General features: G+C 36.1%; 1 protein-coding gene across 1 annotated transcript; it reads right to left on the reverse strand.

The window, feature by feature from the left end:
* LOC117435405 (nucleolar protein 7-like) lies at nucleotides 1–26,191 on the reverse strand. Its single transcript, XM_034058523.3, has 8 exons — nucleotides 25,949–26,191; nucleotides 23,046–23,106; nucleotides 18,756–18,811; nucleotides 9,769–9,800; nucleotides 9,339–9,387; nucleotides 9,029–9,150; nucleotides 8,866–8,943; nucleotides 1–309 (listed from the first exon to the last, which is right to left on the reverse strand). The coding sequence occupies exons 1-8, from the start codon at nucleotides 26,125–26,127 to the stop codon at nucleotides 236–238; spliced, it is 651 nt and encodes a 216-aa protein (XP_033914414.1). The 5' UTR covers nucleotides 26,128–26,191; the 3' UTR covers nucleotides 1–235.
* Nucleotides 26,192–26,418: the final 227 nt, after the last annotated feature.

The following is a 26,418-nucleotide window of genomic DNA, read 5'->3' on the forward strand; positions in this document are numbered from 1 at the left end:
TCAGGTAGACAAACATTTCAGCTAGTGCTTTCATCAGCTGTTGTAATGTTTTGCTTTATTTTGTAGCATGAAAAGAATAGAACAAAGAAGAAAAAATCCTATAAAATTAAAAAATCACTTGTTGAAAAAGCTTGTGAACCAATAAGCAAATTAACAAAAAAATGTTCAGTGCAGCAGTATATGCACAGTGGTAAAGTAAGTCTCCCCAGGGCGGTTCTCATTCTTCCATCTTCACTCAATTGGCAACCACAGTCAGGCTGTGAACCCACCTCTTTTTAAACTTCTCAGCTTTTCCTTTGTTCTCTGATCCTGAAACAAACAAAAAAAAGCCAAAACGTGTTAAAACTCATTGTATGTTGTTTTTTGATTACAAAAATAAATAGGGTAGATATTTATATTTATGCTGTAAATGTCATTTTTGTAGTAGAGGGAAAAAAGAAATATCTGCAATAATTTTAATCTTGATGGAATATAGAAAATAACTTAACAGATGTTTCACTTTGTTATTTCATTGTCACAAGTCAGAGTTTTAGCTTTAAAACTACGCAAGTAGTTTTGTGCATTTTCAAAATTAACATTAAACTGCATGTCTTAACATCTGTACCAGTTTTCTGTTATTAACCCCGGATTATTATTATTATTATTAGACACTAAACAGTTTTTGTTTAAAGAGTGCACCCTTGTTCATGTTATACAAACATGTTTTGCAATGTTGCGTTTGCAAGTAACATTAATTTCTCAAATCTGTTATATTTCAATTCTGACAAATGAAAAACGTCGGATTAACCAGGTCAAACTGAACTAGTATTCATATGCAGTAAAACATTGCAAATCTGAAAATCAATAAGTTGATACCCCCGATATTTCCCAGCACAGTACTGGGTGCTGCAGAATACTGCCTGCCAAGCTGAATTAAAGCATTCTGCAAAACACATCTGTTGCAGGCTGAACTAACTTTTGTTGCTGGTATTTAATAAACTTAAACTCTTCCTGTTTTCGAAGACACTGCTCCCCTAGACGTTTGGATTGCGATGTTTTGCTGTGTTCAGTATTTAAAATACATGTTGGCAGAAAAAAAATAAATAAAATAATCCTAACAAAAACCAATAGGCTTCTCTAGCCTATGGCTTGGAAGCATAATAGTAGATGCTGAACTGGAAAATGCGGCCAATCTCTGTTGGGTAGATTTTCTCTGGAAGGTTCCCAGCTCAGAATAAAGAAAATGAGACTTGCTGTCTAAATTAGGAGGGCTATCCATGCCTGTTCTTGAGAAATACTATTTGGCTGCAAGGCTATATTCGGTGCAATACTGGATTTTCAAAAATGTTAATGCCGGATGTACCCACATGAAACCAATTGGAAAGCAACTATTCACTCCTAAACTGGTCCCAAAAAAATGTTTAAGCCTTTTAAAAAAAAAAAAAAAAAGATTTTACACATACACTAAATGTCCGATATAATGTTTAGGATTAGATGATTATTTAAAACTGGAGGATATTCGGTGCACAAATAGAAAAAGCTTGTTGTCAACACTGCAAGACATCTATCAAAATGACACACTATCCTTTGACACAGCACAGTCAGTCACAATACAATATAGCAAAGGAACTCTGTTCATTCAAACAATTACATCCCAAAAGTAGACCAATCTAAATCTAAAACAAAATGACCATAATGGTTTAATAGATCAATTTAAAAAAAAAAAATATTTCAGCAAAAAAAAAAGGCACTTTACAGAGCGTTTAAAAGGGACCAAAAACAAAAGTACACAGAAAGAGTACTTGGAACTGCAAACACAAGTGAAAAAGGAAGTTAGAAACGCTAAGAGAGATAGAAATGAAGATTGTTAAGGGGGCTAAAACCAATTCCAAAATGTTTTTCCAATATAACAGCAAGAGAACATTCAAAGAGGAGGTTAAAAGTCTAAGAGATAAAAATGGCAAAATCATAGACAAAAAAAAATAGCAAATATTAAATTACTACTTTTCACAAAAGGAGGATACGGACAACATGTACCACATGTCAACCTGTTCCTATCCAGTTTTAAATAACTTTAGCATAACAGAGGCAGAAGTGTTAAAGGGACTAGGAGCTCTTAAAATAAACAAATCCCCTGGACCAGGTGACATCGTCCCAATAGTACTCAAAGAAATTAAAGTTATTTACAAACCGCTAACCAAGATGATGCAACAGTCTCTTGACACAGGGGTTGTACCGACAGACTAGAGAATTGCAAACGTAATACGAGCCACAAAAAGAGAAACAAAACCGAACCAGGTATCTACAGACCAACAAGCCTGATTTCTATTATATGGAAACTATAATACGATCCAAAATGGAAAATTACCTATATGGTAACAGTATCCTGGGAGACAGTCAGTCAGCATAGTTTTAGGAAAAGTAGAGATCATCGACAATGGATAATTGCAAAGCATACGACATGGTTTATTTAGATTTCCAAAAAGCTTTTGACAAAGTCCAGAATAAAAGATTAATTCTCAAACTGAACGCAGTAGGGATTCAAGGAAATGCATGCACATGGATTAGGGAGTGGTTAACATGTAGAAAACAGAAAGTACTGATTAGAGCGGAAACCTCTAAATGGAGCGAGGTAACCAGTGGTGTACCACAGGGACCAGTATTAGGTCCTCTGCTATTCCTAATCTACATTAATGATTTAGATTCTGTATAGTAAGCAAACTTGTTAAATTTGCAGACAACACAAAAATAGGAGGAGTGGCAAACACTGTTGCAGCAGCAAAGGTCATTCAAAATGATCTAGACAGCATTCAAAACTGGGCAGACACATGGCAAATGACATTTAATAGAGAAAAGTGTAAGGTACTAAAAAATGTGCACTATAAATATCATATGGGAAGTACTGAAATTGAAGAAGGAATCTATGAAAAAGACCTAGGCTTTTATGTTGACTCAGAAATGTCTTCAACTAGACAAATGTGGGGAAGCTTAAAAAAAAGGCCAACAAGATGCTTGGATATATTGTGAAAAGTGTTGAATTTAAATCAAGGGAAGTAATGTTAAAACTTTACAATGCATTAGTAAGACCTCATCTAGAATATTGTGTTCAGTTCAGGTCACGTCGTTACAAAAAGGATATTGCTGTTCTAGAAAGAGTGCAAAGATGACCAGAATTATCCCGGGTTTAAAAGGCATATAGTATGCAGACAGGCTCAAAGAACTGAATCTGTTCAGTCTTGAACAAAGACGACTACACGGTGATCTGATTCAAGCACTTAAAATTCTAAAAGGTATTGACAATGTCGACCCAGAGGACTTTTTCGCCCTGAAAAAATAAACAAGGACTAGGGTCACAAATGGAGATTAGATAAAGGGGTATTCAGAACAGAAAAAAGAAGGCACTTTTTTTTACACAGAATTGAGGGTCTAGAACCAAGTCCCCAGTAATGCTGTTGAAGCTGACACCCTGGGATCCTTCAAGAAGCTGCTTGATGAGATTTTGGGATCAATAAGCTACTAATAACCAAAGGAGCAAGATGGGCCAAATGGCCTCCTCTCGTTTGTAAACTTTCTTATGTTCATTCAAATAAGACAAGTCCTCAAAATTACCACAAAATATAGCCTACACACTAATAGTTAAGCTGTAAAAAAACAAAAAAAAAACACACACTACCATGAAACTGTAGGGTGCAAATAAAGACAAAAGCATAAAAAAGTCAATTAGCCTAACACTTGTGCCCTTATTACATACAATAAAGTATCCCAAAGTTATTTTACAATAAAGAAAACAGACATCACATAAATAAGAAACAAGCAATAAAATGCATACAATTAAAAAAAGGAAAAAATACATGACAAAATAGCAGATCACAAATAAAAATGACAATATGTATGTATGTAAACACTGATAGGATATTAAAACAACTTTTGCTTTGTATTATAAGCTCAAATGTTCAGCAAATTGAAAGATCTTGCTAGGAACGCAGGATCGATGAGGAAGGCAGTGTCTGTTGTGTGCAGTTTCATCAAGTTGTCAGATAGTGTTTGGTTTGTCAGTTATGGAAGGAAAAAAACAAGGTAAGAGAGAGAGAGAGAGAGAGAGAGAGAGAGAGAGAGAGAGAGAGAGAGAGAGAGAGAGAGAGAGAGAGAGAGAGAGAGAGAGAGAGAGAGAGAGAGAGAGAGAGAGAGAGAGAGAGAGAGAGAGAGAGAGAGAGAGAGAGAGAGAGAGAGAGAGAGAGAGAGGCAAAATTTTACAATATATAACATGTTAAAGTAGAGGAATATCCCAGAGGTAAATAATAAGTTGTGTAGGCCTTATTTTACCCCACTGAATTAACAACAGAACAAAAGGATGCCAAACAGCAGTTCAATTTAACCCTTTGCAGTCCTATGTCGGACCAGATCCAACATTACAATTTTTCCTTTCCAGTCCGGTCCAATATTGGACCCTGTCTGACATCATCAAAAAGGCATCACACACAGGTCCCTAGTCGTTTTTCTCTGGAAAAAGCAGGAAAAGCTTTCAATGTTCCGAGAGAGGCAGATAGAAGCCGAAAAAAAAATGAGGCAGATCTGAGCAATATGTATAGTCACTTCACCACAGACATAAACAAACAAGATAGCTGCTTCCGCCTCCAGCGCTCAAAGAAAAGTCGGACATTTGCCAAGCTTTTTGAGATGTTATAGTAAAAAAATAATGACTTGGATACCATTACTGAGGAGTTTGATGATAATTTATCAGTATACACTAGTATGAAGAGATGTGATAAATACAGCGAACAAGTTGTGGGGCAGGGCTGGAGATGCAGTACTGAGTGTCCTTTTGATACACATTGCTTTAAACCTGTTTTACTGTGAATAAAAATTACTTTTAAACAGCGCATGTAAAATAAACAGCTCATGTGAAAATAAATTAGACCCGACATGCCTGATAGGCACTGAATACATGGACCGCAAAGGGTTAAACGTTTTGTTTATTTCCAAAACATAGTACATAAAGTTGAAACCACTTTTATTTATTTTGTACTTTACATTCCTTGCCATTGCCGTTTCTTCACAGTAAACAGTGGTCAGACATGTTTTCATTAAGTAACATGAGGCTTACTTGTGCCTTTTTATAGCTGAACAAGAACACACAAATGTAACTTTAAACACTTCAAATAAAACAATGTGGAAATGGCATTGTAATACAAAGGGGGAAAAAAACTCACCATTTTGGTTCTCTTTTTACATTCCACATAAAAGTCGCAATAATCGATATATACAGACGTGCTCAAATTTGTTGGTACCCTTACAGCTCATTGAAATAATGCTTCATTCCTCCTGAAAAGTGATGAAATTAAAAGCTATTTTATCATGTATATTTGCATGCCTTTGGTATGTCATAGAATAAAGCAAAGAAGCTGTGAAAAGAGATGAATTATTGCTTATTCTACAAAGATATTCTAAAATGGCCTGGACACATTTGTTGGTACCCCTTAGAAAAGATAATAAATAATTGGATTATAGTGATATTTCAAACTAATTAGTTTCTTATACATGTCTCCAATCTTGTAATCAGTCATTCAGCCTATTTAAATGGAGAAAAGTAGTCACTGTGCTGTTTGGTATCATTGTGTGCACCACACTGAACATGGACCAGAGAAAGCAAAGGAGAGAGTTGTCTGAGGAGATCAGAAAGAAAATAATAGACAAGCATGGTAAAGGTAAAGGCTACAAGACCATCTCCAAGCAGCTTGATGTTCCTGTGACAACAGTTGCAAATATTATTAAGAAGTTTAAGGTCCATGGAACTGTAGCCAACCTCCCTGGGCGCGGCCGCAAGAGGAAAATCGACCCCAGAGTGAACAGAAGGATAGTGCGAATGGTAGAAAAAGAACCAAGGATAACTGCCAAAGAGATACAAGCTCCAAGATGAAGGTACGTCAGTTTCTGATCGCACCATCCATCGCTTTTTGAGCGAAAGTGGGCTCCATGGAAGAAGACCCAGGAGGACTCCACTTTTGAAAGAAAAACATAAAAAAGCCAGACTGGAATTTGCTAAAATGCATATTGACAAGCCACAATCCTTCTGGGAGAATGTCCTTTGGACAGATGAGTCAAAACTGGAGCTTTTTGGCAAGTCACATCAGCTCTATGTTCACAGATGAAAAAATGAAGCTTTCAAAGAAAAGAACATCATACCTACAGTGAAACATGGAGGAGGCTCGGTTATGTTTTGGGGCTGCTTTGCTGCGCCTGGCACAGAGTGCCTTGAATCTGTGCAGGGCACAACGAAAACAAGACTATCAAGGCATTCTGGAGCGAAACGTACTGCCCAGTGTCAGAAAGCTCTGTCTCAGTCGCAGGTCATGGGTCCTCCAACAGGATAATGACCCAAAACACACAGCTAAAAGCACCCAAGAATGGATAAGAACAAAACATTGGACTATTCTGAAGTGGCCTTCTATGAGTCCTGATCTGAATCCTATCGAACATCTATGGAAAGAGCTGAAACTTGCAGTCTGGAGAAGGCACCCATCAAACCTGAGACAGCTGGAGCAGTTTGCTCAGGAAGAGTGGGCCAAACTACCTGTTAACAGGTGCAGAAGTCTCATTGTGAGCTACAGAAAACGTTTGATTGCAGGGATTGCCTCTAAAGGTTGTGCAACAAAATATTAGGTTAGCGGTCCCATCATTTTTGTCCATGCCATTTTCATTTGTTTTATTATTTACAATATTATGTTGAATAAAAAAATCAAAAGCAAAGTCTGATTTCTATTAAATATGGAATAAACAATGGTGGATGCCAATTACTTTTGTCAGTTTCAAGTTATTTCAGAGAAAATTGTGCATTCTTCATTTTTTGTGGAGGGGTACCAACAAATTTGAGCACGTCTGTATATACTATATATATAGTCCTCTATTTAATTCCACTAGTTACGAGAATTACAGAGAATTCATAAAACAAAAAAAATTAAACCCCAGTCACTGGTATACTCAACATGTAGATCCATTCATAAAATGTTTACTATTATGGAATATTGCCAACATATCTTCTCTGCTTGCATAGCAATAGAGACATGCAAACTGGTTCCTTTGAAAATCGGGACCCATTTCCTGCTTTGGAACCGACGAACTGGATACAAATATCAGGGATCCGGTTGCAGCGTGTACTATTATGTTTTTAGTAAAACTGATTATTAAAACATTCATTTCTGTCAAATACATTTGATAACCATAATTGACACATTCACACTTGGGGGGAAAAAAAGGTCCTCAAAATATTTTTTACAGCAAACGGGGGTTTTAATTTTTTTTATGTATTTCACTGGAGAATAATTCAGTCTCACTTTTACATGAAGTGATGAAAACGCAAGACAACGAACACCACACGATTTCAGCCATCTAAAAAAGTAATTTAACCCCAAGCCGATGGGGTTGTATTACAAACATACACTGACCTGTTTGCACATACCATGTGGTTAATTGTAAACTTTGTGAAATTTGCAATTAACAAGGTTCATATACAAGCACACAATGGCTTTTGCTGTTGTAATAAAACTGTTACTGTGCAAATTGGAGATTATTGTTTATTTGAACTAATTATACAGGCCGATTTCATAGATTGTACAATATTCTCGGAACTTCTGCTCACACATCGACAGGGCTCAAAGTTGGCCAAAATCGTTATGGGCATCTGGCTCCTAGCTTTTAAAATGCGTCACTGTTTGACACCCCCCTTGGGCAATATGTGTGCCTTAATCCACTGTAAAGCCAGCCCGAATATATTCTTGTTTAATCACTGTTACAAAAAAAATAATTAAATACAACATGAATATGCTTGTGTAATTTACCTTTCTGTTATGTGAAAGTAAATCTCTGTTTTGCACACATCCTATGAACGCTGTCAATGTGAAATATGAAACAAAAAGAATCTAAGTGTTTGCAATCAGCAGCAATAGCAGCTACTCTGGTTTTAATAACAAGTCGTAAAAATAAAACAAATGGAAGCTGATATTGAGCAACTTGATTTCAGTAGTTCATTATACAACAGCAGACTTTGAATAAACTTTATGAACACAATGAAAACTGAACAAACAGCACGATTAGCAACAACACGTTGGCAACCAGATGTCAAATTATTTTACATTCACTAATACATTTAAAGACGTTGTACTAAATAGAGTAAGTTAGGGTCTATTGAAATCTACACAACGAACTGAAATATGTATTTAAAAAAAAACAATAGTTTGATTGTTTAACATGTAGGCAAGTTAAAAACAAACAGCTGACAAACCAGGACCATTTTTAAGGTACATACACTGCATGTAAATTATTAAAGACTTGCGGCACTTAAAATATCCAGCACTACTTTTATTTATTTATTTTAACCAGAACTACTCAGAATGCGGCTCATAGTGCTTTCGTCACTGACACCCACTTCCTTAGAGGTTGTTGTAGCGTTTCAGGCATTCTAAATTGGGTGAAAAATACAGTAGCTTGGTGTCTTAATCTCTCTGTGGGATTTTCCCGCACTGAAAGTTGCAGATATGCGGGAGAAACTTGGAAAATGCGCGATTCCCGCAATCCCACGCTGAAATTTAAGTCCTGCAGCTGTAAGCGTCTACGATTTTGTTGTGCTGATGACAACATTACTAAATACTGTACATAAAAACTATTTTAAAATGCCATCGCTTTCTTCAGATTTTCTAAGCAAATCACCCATCAAGTATGTACCAGACCCAGCCTTGCTTGGCTTCTGAGATAAGACCAAGCTTTCATATTTTCAGGTAAATGCAAGTTAAAATTAACTTAAGAAATACATTAAAATTATGGACTGCATGTTTCAGCTTATACATTTCACCCTTGATAGATGTTGATCTTAAATACAAAGAATCTGCTTACCCCAATTTTTGTTGACAAACTGTACAGCTGCTGTTTTGTTGTTCCCGGTTTTGTTTTTAAGTGAGAGCATTTGGTTTGCTGAAAGAAAAAAAAAGGCGTGTGATTTAAAATGAGTTTTCAAAATGAAAGAAACTTCAACTTCATTATCATTATTTTTATTTACTTGTGGTTCTGTTGGTTCCTGGTCCATAGAGACGAGATCTTATAAAATCACTTGCGCTTTCTTGTCTGGTATTTGCATCAATTTGATCCTTGAGTCTTACAGCCTTATAGCTTTCCTTTAGCCTGTAGTACAAGGACAATTGTAGAAATTAAAACATTTGTGCGTGTGTATAAATGTGATCATGTTAAGTCTCGGAAGTTGTCATTACCAAAAAAAACATTGTGTTAAAAGAAATCACACCCAGTCAATTTCATCCCTAACCTGGTACCTGGTATTACTCTCTCTCTCACATACACACACACTTCATTACCTGGCATTAACCACCTCCTCTTCTGAGTCCTCTTCACTCTCTTCTTTTTCTGTATGTAACACATCACAAGAAGTTACCTCAACCACATTGCTGTCCCAAACATTAAAAGCAATTCCTTCAAGAATGACTTTGGAAATCTGGTTTATTCTTTTATTTCTCATGAATTATATAAATTGAGTAATGTCTAAAATTCTTTGACCGATCTACAGAAAAAGGCAACTTCTTTCCACAGAGGAAAATCTGTCATGTGAAGCTGCTGCATAAGGTTCTTTTAACACACTGCCCTATTAATTTCACACCATCTTGTTAAGTGAGTAGTACTTTGTCCACTATGGATTGTGTGTAGAAAAGTTGCACATGAACCAACATCACCCTTCCACAAAGTTAGCCGGCATCCAATGCAATACAAAACCTTGGACACTATTCATACCTTGTTCTTCTGAATCCAAAGGCTTGCCTTTTCTAAGGGCAAAGACAAACAAAAACAAAGTTAGCACTGCAAATGAGAAGAAAACAGTGGTACAGTTCAGTATAACAAAGGCTACTAAAACTACACAATAGCAGTTACCAAACTGGTCAGCCACACCATGCAAGTTTGTCCATATCTAAGTGACCAGATGATTCAAGACAGGGTAGCAGAACATCCAAAATCTTCAGGGCACAGACTCTAAAACTTCTGGAAATTTGAAGGGTGGGGGTGCAGCGATTTAAAAAATAAAATGGACATACCATAACTTGAGCTTACATGAATTAAACTATCTTGGCTATTTAACCCAACCACAATCATACATTTGTTATTAACAAAATGTATGTGTTACGGCAAGTATAAACCGGACACGACGCTCATGCCACCTCCTTGCACCTCATTCAAAAGAAACTGAATTTTACATCCAGCATTACGCCAAAGTGGGGCTACTAAAAGACCAATCTGGTTCCAAGCGGGCCATTCAATGTGAATTCAACACAAGTGGAAGCATCACCTGTTTATAATTGGCCATTGAGAACATTAAGGATACAAGCTTTCATTATAGACTGTGAAGGTTCAAAGATTATACGAATCATCTCAAGACAGATGACCGGGTGATATTATTGGAACTATCAACCACTGAACTGCTTAAAAGGCCATAATAATGTTAACATAGTGATTTCACAGTAATGCGTCTTAACACAAACACAAGACAAAAAGCACCAACTGATACCTCATTTAGGAAGCCTCGATATGATAACATGCACAGTATCATGATACTTTGGATCTTATGTCCATTACATGGCTGTCAAATTCCTTTTTTTGCAAGTGCACAAGAGGCTAATACACCGTGAAGAATGATACAGCATGGTGGAATTCTGCACATTTTAAAAGGCTAGCGCGACCTGTGCCGCTTTTTCATTATTTTTGTTCCTTGCCATTGCCATTTCTTCACAGTAAACAGTGGCCATGGACACATTTTATAAAGTAATACCATGGTTTACTTGTGCATTATTGTAGCTGAACAAAACCAAACAAACTGAAATGTAACTTTAAACACTTAGCAAAACGTGGAAACGGCGTTGTAAAATGAAGGGGAAAAAGACTCCCCATTTTGGTTCTCGTTTTACATACGCAACAAAAAATATATAATATACAATCTATATAAAAATCACTATGCAACATTTAAAGTAAGTTGGGCATTGTAAGCAAGGCATTTCAGAATGACTTGCTTGCCTTTTTTCTGTCATGAGATTTTTGAGCTAAAGCAGCATGCTTTTTTGATCCAGATAGCTTTCTATAAAGAGTACTATGCTTACATGCGCATAACCTGGTTTGTTTACTTTTTGCTGTTTAAAACTTAAAAGGCACAAGAGCCGCTGTGTTGATCCTCTGGTGTGTGTGTATATGTATGGAATTAATTAGGCTTCCAAGTCGTAGGCTGGGGAAGCCTATTGTTTTTGTTAGGATTATTATTATTATTTTTCTGCCAAAACATTCTCAAAAACTCACGAAATTCGGCACACTGGTAGATGCCTATGGATGATAGTCGGTGATATTCAGCAAATTTGCGCAAGTCACATGGTTCGGCAGCCATATTGGATTTTGCGGAATTTGTTAAAACGCCTATGTATCGGAAACCGCTTACTGCAGAGTTCTGAAAATTGCTATGCAATGTTGAGGGATAGTCCATGATTAACTGTTGTTAATATGAAGCTGATTGGTTCTGTGGTTTGGCAACCACATTGATTAATGTCATAACATTACCATAAAAATGTAAAATCATCAAAATTCAAACATCATCTTCTCTGAAACCGCTTATCCGATTGAAACAAAATTTGAAATAAAACATCTCAGTATGGTCATCTGTTATGCTTGTTCAAGGGAAGTTGCTACTGTGAAAATCATGGCGTCCACGCTGCATGACATCATCAACATACGCAACTGGCTATAAAACTGCCTATAACTTCTTATCAGCTGCACCAAAACTCACAAAAATTGAAACGAATGTTGAGGACTATGTGATGTTGTGTCGTGGTCAATATGGCGGCCTTTGGTCACATGGTGTGGCAGCCATCTTGGATTTAATGAAAAGTTTGGACAATATTCAAAAGTCTTCTCATGAACGGTAAATAGTACAGCTGTGACATTTTGTACATAGTGCGCTCATGTCCACGATTGATTCTACTTAAGGAAAAATGGAACGGTCACATGGTGTGGCAGCTACGTTGGATTTTGCGTGAAACACTTAAACAACGCCGACTGATGTGAATCTTGGTTATACGTTATCTTTGTATTGTCCTCTAAAAAAAATGAGTCAGGAAAAGTTCCTACATCAACAAACATGACCACCATGAGCCAATCAATATGGGTGATATGCCAATTTGCCCAGATTTTGCCCTGAAATGACACATTCACACCACTAGGGGCAGCTATTAACATGGAAACGTGAGTACAGTCTTGGAAAAAATAGTTTTAAAAGCAGCCATGTTTTCCTGGTGTCTAGCAGATCAGTTTCACTAACTGGTGTAACTTAAATCACAGTAAATACACTGGCCTGATATTTTACACACACTACAGTATAAAAAGACACATATTGTAAACTAAGAAAACATTTTTTGAAGAACTGCTGCAGCTGCATCAACGCTGGGAAAAAAAATGCACCACACGCACACGAACACACACACACACACACACAAAATATTAGAAAAATGACTAATCTCTGCGCTAATGTTGTTTGTTTATTTAAAATAACCTTGTGGACATGCAGGCATATACAGAACTGTAGACATACCGAAACACACTAATTATTTGAAAAAAAATGCTGTGATCTCGTGCTGTATTGGAATGTTTTGTAATTAGATTTTTTTTTTTTTTTTTTAAATGCTGTGTAACTGAACAGAAGGCAAAAAAAAAACGGCACTATTTTTAAAACAGAACACAATTGGGGGGGGGGGGCAAATTTGCAAGCGTATCTTTCATTAACTAGTTATGTTAGGTAAAGAGTGGTATAGACAGAACTGTTCAGAATCGCTTGCTCTATTAAATACAATTGTAAGGATGAAGATCGCGTGGTTATTCACAGAGAATCCCTCCCCAAAACAGCGGACATTTTAGTATAATAGGAGCTGATCAGCTTGTTCTGCTGTAATGTTGTTTGTTTACTAAAATAACCTCATGGACATGCAAGTATAGCCAGGCAACCAGAGGGAAACATGCGTGAATGAACTGTAAACCGATTTATTTATTTATTTTTAATTGCTGCTGTACCTAAACAACAGAAGCCAAAAAAAAAAATTGCACGGTTATTCAGAGAGACACACACACACACAGTATTAGAAAAAATGACTTCTCGGATTGTACACAAATGTACTGTAAACCAATTTATTTATTTATTTATATTTCAATGCTACTGCACTTCAACAACAGAAATAAAACGGCACTATTTTAAACCACAACCAATCGAACCAATAACATGTATAAATAATACATGAGCTTTACAAGTCACACGAATTCCGCTGCCAGGAGTACTTAAAAACCTTGTGCAGAAGGTGGCCATCTCCCGAGTTAGTTAATTGTTTACATTGTTGCTAATCGGGAAATGGTCACCTGTATAATAACCTCCAGTACATCCAGTTTGTGCTGGGGTGTTCAGAGAAGGAACGACAGCGACAATGGAGAGTAGAAATAAAAGAAAGACAACAAAAACTAAACTTAAAAAGGAACCGTCAAAGCTACTGCCCAGCCTGATCTTAAGGGACCTGTGGTGTATTGTGTTCGTGATTTGTTTTGTTTATATTTGATTTTCGTTCTGTGAGCAAAGTGTTTGTTTAACCTTTTATTTTATTATTTAAAAAACTAGCACGCCGCGTCTTTTGCCTGCAATACTGCCTGTTTGTTTTTTTTGTATGTGTTTCTAGAATAAACCTACCACCACAATGTGTTGACAAATCAATGGGAAAATTCAAAGTCTCGAGAAGTTATATGCAGTTTGTAAAACTTAACAAATTTGTTTTATTAAAGCTACCATGATTATAATTTCAGCACATTGTTAATACGTGACAGATGTCAGTTACGTTCTACCGTTTATTTTAATTATATTAAGGTGTATTAATAGGGCTGTGTTTACAGATAAATCGGCTCTGATTCAGTAGTATCTACATACGGAATTCAAGTGAATGGGTATACTGTACTGACAAAAATACTGATATGGCATCTGTTGTCTATTTCATAACTACATTTCATAGTTATAATTAAGACCTAAACTGATAAAAACCACAATTGCAAATCCTCAATAGGTGGCAACGAAGCAGCCAGTGTATTTAAAAGACGTATGAGTTGTTTGTTTGTTTTTTGTTTTCAGTGATCACAATATACACGATTAACCAAGGTGTGCAATATAACTAGCTTATGTGTAATATACATGATTAAGGTGTGCAATATAACTGGGCTACTATTGATGTGCAATAATTACTATTTATGTGCAAACTATAATGAGTTTATCAAGTGTGCAATATGATGTTTTTGATTCAGCCAGACACACACACGCACAAACTCAAACAAAGTCATCTAGAATTTAGAACCATGTTAGTCTCTTATATGCATTATTTTCAAAGTCTATAGGACTGCATACTATTTAGAATTTTGTGTGCATCCAAATAAAATTTAAATTGCCTACTAAGCAATAATTCCATTATGTGTGTCAAAATCGACACAGTTAGCACAGTGTGATAACGCTTCATTTATAATAACCAATGCGCTTAAATTTCACGATAACTGCTTGGAAGCCGTAAAGTTGCTTGCAACTCGTGTTTATATATATATATATATATATATATATATATATATATATATATACACATACATATATATACATATATATATATATACATATATATATATATACACACACACACACACACATATATATATGTATATATATATATGTGTATATATACATATACATATGTGTAACAATATACATATATATATATACATATATATATATATATATATACATACATACATATATATATATACATACATATATATATATATATACATACATATATATATATATATACATATATATATATATATACATACATATATATATATATATACATATATATATACATATATATATATATATATATATATATATATATATATATATATATATATATATATATATATAATCTGTGTGTGTGTACGCACGCACGCACAGTGCCCTCCATTAGTATTGGGACAGAAGTCAAAATTGCTATTTTTGCTGTACACTCAAGCGATATGAAAATACGATTAAAAGATGAATGAGGCAAAAGTACAGAATGTCATCTTTTATTTCTGGTTGTTTCAACACATATATGTTTTACCAACTAAGAATAACAGCACTTTCAGAGTTCCATCCCCCCATTTTATGTGAGCATAAGTATTGGGGCATTTGGCTCACAGGTGTTTCTAATTGATCAGGTGTTTCCTGTTGCATTGATTGTTCACACATAAAAGAGCTGTGAATGTGTAGTCTCAGTTCTATCCTTTGCTTTGGCCTTTGGAGTCTTCGTGTGGTGTCAGTAGGTATAATCCAACATGAAGACTAGGGAGCTGTCTATGAAAGAAAAGCAAGCGATTTGGATGCTAAAAGAAAAGAGGAACTCAATTAGAACCATAGCACAAAAGTTGGGCATAGCCAAATCAACAGTTTGGAATGTCCTGAAAAAGAAAGAAACCACTGGTGTCTTCAGCAAATCGGCAATGACCAGGTCGGCCAAGGAAAACAACACCTGATGATGACAGAAAAATGACCAGAGCTGTGAATAACAACCCTAAAATAAGCGTCGGTGAAATCACCAACAACCTCCAGAATGCTGGGGTGAAAGTGTCACAATCTACTGTTCGCAGAAGACTTCGGCAGCAGAATTACAAAGGCTACACTGCAAGATGCAAACCTCTGATCAGCACCAAAAACAGAAAGGCCAGATTCGAATTTGCTAAAAAGTACAGAGATGAGCCAGTAGAGTTTTATGGACAGGTGAGATGAAGAGTAACTTTTATCAAAGTGATGGGAAGGCAAAAGTGTGGAGAAAAAAAGGAACTGCAGATGATCTAAAGCATACCACCTCATCTGTGAAGCATGGTGGAGGTAGTGTCATCGCATGGGTATGCACGACTGCCTCTGGAACAGGCTCACTCATCTGATGGCAGCAGCAGAATGACTTCAGAAGTGTACAGAAGCATCTTGGCTACCAATGTACAAGAAGATGCCACCAGACTCATTGGGCGGCGCTTCACAATGCAACAGGACAATGACCCAAAACACACTGCCAAAGCAACCACGGAGTTAATCAGGGGAAAAAACTGGGAAATTTTAGACTGGCCAAGCCAATCTCCTGATTTAAATCTGATTGAACATGCATTTCACTTGCTGAAGAGGAGACTGAAGTCAGAAACTCCCCAAAACAAGCAACAGCTAAAAAATGGCTGCAGTAAAGGCTTGGCAAAGCATCTCAAAGGACGATACCAAGAGTTTGGTGATGTCAATGGGTCGCAGATTGGAGGAGCGGCTGGAATCATTTACCAAGGAGTCATGAGTGATGGTATAAATAGGGGTTGAAGCGACGTAATCTGTTCCTTCATTTTGGTTAATGAAAAGTGACCCAGAACGACCTGGGTTTTTGTGAATCAGTATCGTGAGTGTTTGTTTTGTCTATTTGTTGCTTGTAATCACTAGATAGCGAACACGTTCCGTAGCTGTCACCAGAGGCCAGCACAAACCAGGAACAGCACTTCAGTCGTATTACAATAAACTGTATTTGTACCACAATCACTAATTCACGCACTAAACGGACTTGTGTATGTTTTGTGTTTAACCCTTTGCGGTCCTATGTTGGACCAGGTCCGACATTACAATTTTCTCTTTCCGGTCCGATGTCGGACCCTGTCCAACATCAAAAAAACACAGGTCTCTAGTCGTTTTTTTGCCGGAAAAAGCAGAGAAAACCATTCAATGGCCGAGTGTGACCGATAGGAGCCGGGGGAAAAAAAAAGGCGTATCTGAGCAATACAGATAGCCCCGGCACCACAGAGATAACACGGACATAAACAAGATAGCTGGGATTTGCAAAGCTTTTTGAGATGTTCTAGTAATACAATAATTACTTAGATCGCATTATTGAGGAGTTTGGTGATAAAACGAGTGATCAGGAGATGATTTATCAGTATGCACGACTATGAAGAGGCATGTGAAAAATACAGCGAACAAGGGGTGGGGCGGGGCTGGAGATGCAGTACTGATACAGTGTCCTGTTGATATGCAGTGCCTTTTAAACCTGTTTTACTGTGGGGGAAAAAAAAAAAAAACTTAAAACAGCACGTGTAAAATAAACAGCATGTGTGAAAATAAATTGGACATGACCCGCCTGAGAGGCACTGAATAAATTGACCGCTAAGGGTTAACGTGGGGATACAACAACGGGACTATTTCGGGACAAACCAGGGGATTATAACGGAAGTAATACACGCTACTGTATTACTTACCAGCATTATTATTTACTGTTTGTTTTGCCGTCAGGCACTGGACATAAGAAATAAAGACAAACCTTTGCACCTGGATTACAATTGTCTGTCTGTTCTTTGATCACCTGCATACTATTAACCACTTTGCCACACTTGCATATAAAACGAGAACTCTGTCCCAGTGCACCTTAAATAAGAACATAAGACATTTACTAGCGACAGGAGGACATTTGGCCAATCATACTCGTTTGGTTGTTAATCTTGCAAATAAAGTAAATTAGACAAAAGACAACCACTCTGGCTACTATAATAAACTAAGTGTTTTTTATTGCTTTCATGCTGAACTTGCAGCCGTCTGCATTGTGACTCGAAAGCTTCTAAAGGTCCTGTGCTTTACTCTGCAGGTGAAGCTTCATATGGATCCTATTATCTGTAGGGAAGCTGATATGCTAGCAATTAAGTCTGTATGCATCTGTCTTTCCACCACTCATGCATATAAAAATATAAGAAAGAAAAAAAAAACAGCTATCACATTATATACAGATTACCACAAAATCCAAATAAAAACATCGCTAACATTTTTGACATGCAGTAGTTTTAATGACAAGTATTTTTGCACATTTTAAACTGCCTTTTGATAATCTTTCTAATGCACTCCTGTTTTATTTGTTATCTTTGCTGTGCCTTTTTTATAAGTAATACTTAAAACTAAAAGAACTGAATAAACTACAGTCAAAGAAAAAAGTTAAGTGAACTTTGGCAAAGAGATCAGGGTGGCGATCTGAAAGCTGTTTCAATAAATTAGTGGCGTTTCCTCTCGCTTTTCACTTCTTTAAAACACTTTTGACATTTTGGCTGTCCGCGTTCAACCAGATTGCCGTTGTCATCTGCCTGAAAACCAAAATAGTTCCACACCAAGCTTCTCTACGGCATTCGCCATGACTGCTGCAGTAGTTTAATATTCCCAGAGCACGCAGGGTAGTTGGTCACTTCTGCTAACCGGAAATGAGTAAGCTTAGTTCATATTGTTTTTAAAGTCACATAATTACAGAGTTTTGTTTTAAAAGCTAAAAAAAAAAAAAAAAAAAAAAAAAAAAATTGCAATACTTCGATGTTTCTTTTACCCTGATATTAGGTATCGTAGGATTTTGGTATCATAATTTTTCTATCCATCTATCTTATTATTATTTGTTTATTTAGCAGACGCCTTTATCCAAGACGACTTACAGACTAGGGTGTATGAACTATGCATCAGCTGCAGAGTCACTTACAATTACGTCTCACCCGAAAGACGGAACACAAGGAGGTTAAGTGACTTGCTCAGGGTCACACAATGAGTCAGTGGCTGATGTGGGATTTGAACAAGCCCTTTTCTTTAACCACTGGACCACACAGCCTCCATACATATATATAATGGCAAATGTTAAATCACTTACTTGGTATATGCCGATTCAATCTCTACCAGCATATCTTCAGAGAGTAGCTTTCTTTTCTGTAAACAGATTTACAGAGTTAAAACACAAAATTATGAATGTCGACCAATCCAATGCAAAATGTCATTTGAGCGGCACTAGGACTATTGTAGTTGCTGTATTTTCACCATTATAGTGATTCAAGTACATGCTTTGCTACCCCCATGGAGCAAAAAACAGATACTACGGCCATAAACATGAACTTCCTCACCTTTAATAAAAGGTAACTGGCCCCAAAATCTAACTTGATTCTTTAAATAAATATCTTTATTTTCCCCTCAAATTAATTAAATGTAGCCTATTTGTTGGTAAATTTGAATTTTACTTCACTTACAATGAAACATGCAATGATTATCAAGAACATTTATGGAAGACATACAATGATAACGTATATGATTTGAATGGGTACTGAAATTTAATTAAAGCAATTTCAATTTAATATTTAAATGGTTTTATACCCTTTCTTAAATTCAAAGCTTCGTAATCCAAAGCAGATGTTTTTGGTCGCAACAATATCCAAGGTTGGTAAAAAAAAAATTGTGTACTGTATTGTAAGGAAACAGTAATTTGCTTTCAGCAAATACCATCTGGTCAACTTCTTAAATTACATAGGATATGTCAAACAGATGACGATTTTTTGGGACAAGCTAACTATACAACTTTTGGAAAGAGGATAACTCAAAAACGGGTTAATCGGGTCATTTGATCGAGCTTTAACCCTTTCAAGACCAAGCATTTCCGTGGGATGCTCCCCCAGGACCAGGCATTTTTTGGCTGTAGTTGACTTCCTATAAATTCACTAAAAATCATTTACAGTAGCATCTTGGAAATGGTGTCGTTTTTTCTGAACACTCTGGGAAACATTATAAAGTATGTCAGAAACCATACAAACTTTTCATTTTTCAAGTTAAGTATTTTTTATTATGTATTCTGCTTTGAGATACATGTATAAACACACGTTATTCTATGACTTGAGGGACCTTACAATATGAACACTACTCTCGATTATCTTATCAAAATAAACATTTATAAAATAGTTATTCATTCCATTATCATCAGTAATAAGGGGAAAAAAAAACATACAATACATTTACTTCATGAAATAGTATCTGCTTGTATCTACTCATATTATTATTATTATTATTTATTTCTTAGCAGACACCCTTATCCAGGGCGACTTACAATTGTTACAACATATCACATTATTTTTTACATACAATTACCCATTTATACAGTTGGGTTTTTACTGGAGCAATCTAGGTAAAGTACCTTGCTCAAGGGTACAGCAGCAGTGTCCCCTACCAGGGATTGAACCCACGACCCTCCGGTCAAGAGTCCAGAGCCCTAACCACTACTCCACACTGTTGCCCAAGATACATAGATACATACAGATAGATAGGTAGATACATACATACATACACACACACACAATTTGATTCTTATAAACGGTTGATTCTAAAAGCGGACCGATATGATTACTGTGGTTGAAGTGCTTTAGAATTAGTAGGTTGGTTTGAGAATGATTGTAATGCAGTGTAATGGGTTGACCACTAGATGTCATGTGTTCCCACATGTATGCACTTGTTTAGTTAGTGCCAACTGAAAGCTAGTTTTACTTTGTTTGTTTGTTTTACTAGCAGTTGTTTCCCCACCACACTAAGAAAAATAAAACCAACACCGGTTTAAAACTGTAAATCAAGACCCCAGCCTGATCATTTACATTGCCCTCGGCCACGTTGCATTACAAGTAGCAAAAGCGCCTCAGCACGTCAGCAGTTTACATACAATACAGTCTTTTCATTTTCATTAAAAGTAGGAGGCTAGAAATCCTAAGTATAAAAGGCAGAGGCATATGGGGGTCCTCCCCCAGCGTGGGTGCAGGGGGCAATGCCCCCCACCGAATACGAACTTCAGGGTTTTGCAGGGATCTAAAACTGCATACCCTGGGCCTAAATATGTGCCTAACAGGGGACCCAAAATTCATAATAAGTGTATAATACAAGTGTATAACTTAATTTCTTATGATTTTAGGCATCCACATTTAAGAGATTTAAAAGTAAATGCTACTTGTGTCTATGAAAAGTAAATTACAAAATTATGTTTTAAAATGCAATTTGTCTTAACACACAGTAAAATTCCACATATTTAAGCAAACTGTTCAGCTTTGCAGTAATTTGTTACGCAGAAAAAAAGTGGTGAAAGAAAGACAGAACTAGACACCAATAAAACAGAGAAATTATATTTCAGGCACAAAAACAAACAAATGTCAGAGACACCGCCAAGTGAGCTAGAAGAGAAATGTGAAGCAATTTCTAAATTAAAAGACAGAAATAATTGGTAGTAAATTTGAATACAGAAAAGGTAAGCCATAAGCTCTGTTTTGTTTTTAATATTTTCATGTATTCCATTTTTTCTTTTGCATTTTATACAAAGAAAACAAAAAAACAAGACCAATTCTAAAGTTTAAAACATTCATGGTACCAATCAAGATTCTTATATACAGTGCTTGCATAAGTATTCACCCCCCTTGGACTTTTCCACATTTTGTAGTGTTACAACCTGGAATTAAAATGGATTTAATTGGGATTTTTACCATTTGATTTACACAACATATTAACACTTTGAAGGTGCAAAATATTTTTTATTGTGACACAAAAGTTAATTAAACAAAAAAAAGACATTTGTTGGTTGCATAAGTATTCACCCCCCTGAGTCAATACTTGGTAACTGCACCTTTGGCAGCAATTACAGCTGTGAGGTAAGTCTCTACCAGCTTTGCACATCTGGATCCTGCAATTTTTGCCCATTCTTTTTGGCAAAATTGCTCAAGCTCTGTCAAGCTGGATGGGGTCCGTTGGTGAACTGCAATTTTCAAGTCTTGCCACAGATTCTCAATCGGATTGAGGTCTGGGCTTTTACTGGGCCATTCTAAGACATTCAGGTTCTTGTTTTTAAACCATATATATATGGTTATATATATATATATATATATATATATATATATATATATATATATATATATATATATATATATATATATATATATATATATATATATATACACACACACATATACACACACAACAATACGTGTTCTAATTAAGTCAAATACATCAGATTTACAGCGTTTCCCCCTTTTTTTTATTAGCTCTAAACAAGTTACTGTGATGTTTTGTTTCTGCTTTTGTCTGACAGCTGTTGTAAGCTGTCTCCGCCCTTCAGACACTAAATGCCCCTCTCAGTGACGTCACAAAAATGATCAGAAAGTGAATGTCAGTCCCTCCCCTATCCACGGATATGTGTTTCAAGCCTGTACTGCAAAGTACAGTTGCCCTTTAAGTCATCAAAACAAAGTGTTTTTTTATCGTGTTTACATGATCACGGTCCTGATCATGTTAACACAATCCCAGTCCTTAAAGGGTTAAGAAAGGATGACCTTTTATAAACAATTAGTATGTGTTACTTAAGCCCCTTTCACACTGCCATGCTCTACCCGGGTCAAAACCTACCTCGGTCGGGACCCTGTGTCATGCGGGTTGGCTACACGATTTCACACTTCTTTTGATAAAGCAGGGTTGACCTGGGTGACAGACGTAAGTACAGAATGCCGCGTATCAGTGCCCCGGAAGCAGCTTGTTACTGACGCTTCCATCCAAGCTTTCCTGGATTGAACCGTCTGCCCAAATGTTGATTAGACCAAATGTTTCTTCATCCCTGCTGCAATCTGGCTCATGGTTTCTCAAATCAACAAAAATAAGGCTAAACAGAATAAAACCTTCACGCAGGTGTGGCTAGTTGATAAATACATGATAAAATGCCCATGTAGACTTGCTTAATAAAAACATTATGACAGCTAAAACAAAGAATTAGCAAGCATAAAAGCATAATATGGCAAATATATTCAGTATCCGGTTGCGGCACATTTTACTATGGTAAAAGTTGAAATGATTAAACACATTTCTGGACTTTGTATAAGTGCGCGCAACCTTTATTTTGTTAATGTATCCGTTTTTTAACTATGCACCTTACCAATTGTTAATGAGCACTACAAGTATTGTGATTAACTAAAATGAAAAGGAACCCAATTTATAAATATAATTATATAAAAACATTTTACTACCACAGTTGGATAACCAAATGCAATAAAACTAACCGTATATAATAAATCATCAAGTGATAACATTTGGATGACAATTATCCTGGTCAGAATTTCAGTGACACTTTTCTAATAAGGGACCAAAACCCTTACTGTACCTTTTGCTGTTGAAATAGCTCCTGTCTCTTTCTTCTCTTTTCCTTCAACAGCTCCTTGTCTCTGTAACCCAAATGTAAGACAGAATAATGAAAACCTAATAAATGTTTTTGGTAAATCATATGAAAGAACCATAGTTCATAAATATTAAATTACTCAACAGTTGCATATGAGAAAACTATGCAGCCAAAGCATGAGAAACTTAATATGTTCAATATTCGTGTTGATTTGTATTAATATTCTGTTAAAATGTGGTATACATGTTTGTTATTCCACTTAAGTGGGATAACAAATGGAATAACATTCATGGGATAATAAGCTTTTGAATATGTCTTTGCTTTCATACCAATCAAGTGGTGTACTTCTGAAATTCAGGAAGGAGCTGCACTTTTGTTTTAAAAAATAAATTAATTAATTAAAAAAAAAAAAAAAAATTAAATGTCTGAAATACCAGATTCCTATTGTTTTGATTTGGGACCCCAATTTCCTTGAACAAGCTTAATCTGAAACTTTTTTCCCTGCACAGCCCTGCCAGGCCACTAGAAGCCTGCAGGTGCAAGCATCACATCCCCATAGTGCTGCCTGCTAGACAGATCGTTACAGTACATTCAAAGATATTCTGTAATTATATAATTTGTTTGGTTCATTTCCGAGTAGGAGCAGTAGCAGTCAGAACCATGTTCATGGCTCGTTCCACTACTGCTCGGAAGAATATGCAAGGTAAGAATTCCTAACATTATTACACAGAGGGTTGAGTGCTGGAGATTAAAAACTGAACAGATTAATAAAAATATTTGTAGGGTGTTTTTGTGAGGCTGAAACTCTTGCTTGCACCCGGTATTGAAACTTCTAGATTTCTTAATCCACTTTTAGATTTCATAACCCAGCTAATTTATCCCTTACCCCTACACCTGATTGTAATAATACTAATTTTAATTCACCTTTATTTATATTAAGGCAGTTTAGCCAGTCATTGTCTTCCTCACTCATTTAGATCCATAATTATCCCCGAGTTAGTTTTAAAGTAATGACATTTAATTCCTGCACCCTATGACTGATCAGCCAGGAAAATTCCCCATTAATTAATTTTTTTTAAGACCACAGATTTTCAATTCATGCAATGCTTAATGATTTATAATAGGTTTCTAAGTTGTTTTAGGCTTTTCTTTGATGCATTACACATCATAGAACTAATTTTAAAAAATTGCTGTATACCGATACATACATTTACATACTAAAATGAAGTTCAGTTATTTAACTGTAGCCAAATGACAGTGTTTGTGTTACAGAACAAATATGCTTATTGGAAAATGTAATGGCAGCTGGCAAATCACTACTGGTAATAAAGAGGAATGCAATGACCCAACATTAAAACAAAGTGTACCTATTCTCTGGTTATACTAAGTGAAAGTCACATCACATGCCAACTCTACAGATTAAGGAGCTATATTACAAATTGGTAACCTACTCAGCAGGCTACCCATTTTCAGTACTGCTGTAGTCCTACCACAATTCACATCTCATACTATGTATCCCAACAACAACAAAAATACCAATGGTATCTGTCATTTCTTCTCTCTATTGAATATGTATTTTTATATGAATATACAAATATTTATATAGTATATCATGCAGGCACATAAATGTATATTCCTTCTGTAGTATTTGTGCACTTGGGTAAGAGAAGTTCTTAATTAAAAAAGGATACTTTTGGAGCAAGTCAGCTTACCACCTGCTTTAAAAACAAATCAAGTGTGGGCCAGGACAGGGCACTGAGCACAGGGTTAAGAAGACAGGGCAGGCTCTTCAGCACGATGGGATTTCAGGACAGGAAACTGAGCACAGGGTTAAGAAGACAGGAATGGCTCTTCAGCACGATAGGATTTCAGGACAGGAAACTGACCACAGGGTTAAGACAGGGCAGGCTCATCAGCACAATGGAATTTGTTAATAACATTTTGAGAGACAATGAAACATACAGATTTTTGTTGTATCCAAATGTAAAAATGTGGATTCTAGGTTGCAGGAAATATTTTAAAGTGAACATTTAGACCCCCGTGGAAGCAGGTCACTCAGTAGCTCACTATGAGCCGCGTGCTCCATTAATGCCACACCACACAAGTGTACCTATTTTCATCCCTCAAATGTTGAAGGGTATGCAGTTACTGACCTGCATACATTCTGTTCGGATAAGACACGTGTAACCCCTTCATGTACACTTCATGTAGACTCAGCTCTTCAAAAGCTTCTATCTAAAAAAGACGGATGCAAAGGATATAAACAGGGTTCGAAATTAGTGTCTGCTGAAAATAAAAGGTCCCCCACTAAAGTAATCTCTTAATTTATTTATTATAAAAAGTTACATTTTATTTCTATTTATTTTATAATATACAGTATATTTACTGGGATATCCTCCTGCGACGAACAAAAACAGTATACCACAAACGATCATTCAATATCAATTCCAGAAAAGCCTATTCATATATATATATATATATATATATATATATATATATATATATATATATATTCATATATATTCATATATATATATATATATTAAATTACACTATAGATCGTAAGTGTAGTTGAAATATATGATTTTCGTGTAAATTACGTTAAGAAAGTCCAAGTGTTTTAAGTAGTTTATATTTTAGTAAGAGACATTCGACTAGTCAGGTTTTGTTTGTTTTTTTTCCCCCTTTTCCTGTTGTAAGTTACCTCACTTATCCTGTAAATAATGTACCGTTACCACAGAAAAAAAAATGATAGTCAATACTCGCCAATTGTTTCCCAGTCTACTTTGTTGTGATACCGGCAAATTAACACAACATGTACATTAATAAAGTATTGTATAATGATTTGTATCAGAGAGCATTTTCCACAGATTTGACTGATTCACTACCTCTTAACCGTCTCCAGGGCGTTCCTCATGCTCCGTACAGCATCCGCTTTAGCTTTTTCAAAAGTAACTTCTTCGGGAACATCATCGTCGCTGGAATCAGCTCCCAAGTCCACAACTGCCTTCACTTCCATATTCCCTTTCCTTCTTGCACCAAGTCCACCACGCCGTTTCGTCGCCATCTTTCCAGTTTATACTACAAGCCTCCTCCTCTGTGAACTAACACCACCAAAGCGACTACTGTACACCCAGACGGGGAAAAGAAGACCGCCCTCTACAGGGCTGGTGGTTATATATTGCCACTGTTAATGATTCCACACGAAAGGAGTTTATGAAATGAGGGCTGTTGTGCAAAATTTTCTTTTTTACTGTAGTCTACTTCTTATTTTATTCACCAACAATATTGTTCTTGTGTTGTGTCAATACTTAATTGGAAAGTAAATATGTCAAAGACAAAACACCCGCATGTCACA

Source organism: Acipenser ruthenus, chromosome 3 (genome assembly GCF_902713425.1).
Source record: "Acipenser ruthenus chromosome 3, fAciRut3.2 maternal haplotype, whole genome shotgun sequence".
Classification (NCBI taxonomy): Eukaryota; Metazoa; Chordata; class Actinopteri; order Acipenseriformes; family Acipenseridae; genus Acipenser; species Acipenser ruthenus.

Excerpts from the sequence above, each read along its gene's own strand:
- LOC117435405 (XM_034058523.3), bottom strand. The coding sequence starts at position 26,127 with ATGGCGACGAAACGGCGTGGTGGACTTGGTGCAAGAAGGAAAGGGAAT. Across the intron at positions 18,812-23,045 it reads AGCTATTTCAACAGCAAAAG|AAAAGAAAGCTACTCTCTGA; the intron begins GTACAGTAAGGG and ends ATCTGTTTACAG. Across the intron at positions 9,151-9,338 it reads GAGGAGGTGGTTAATGCCAG|GCTAAAGGAAAGCTATAAGG; the intron begins GTAATGAAGTGT and ends CTTGTACTACAG.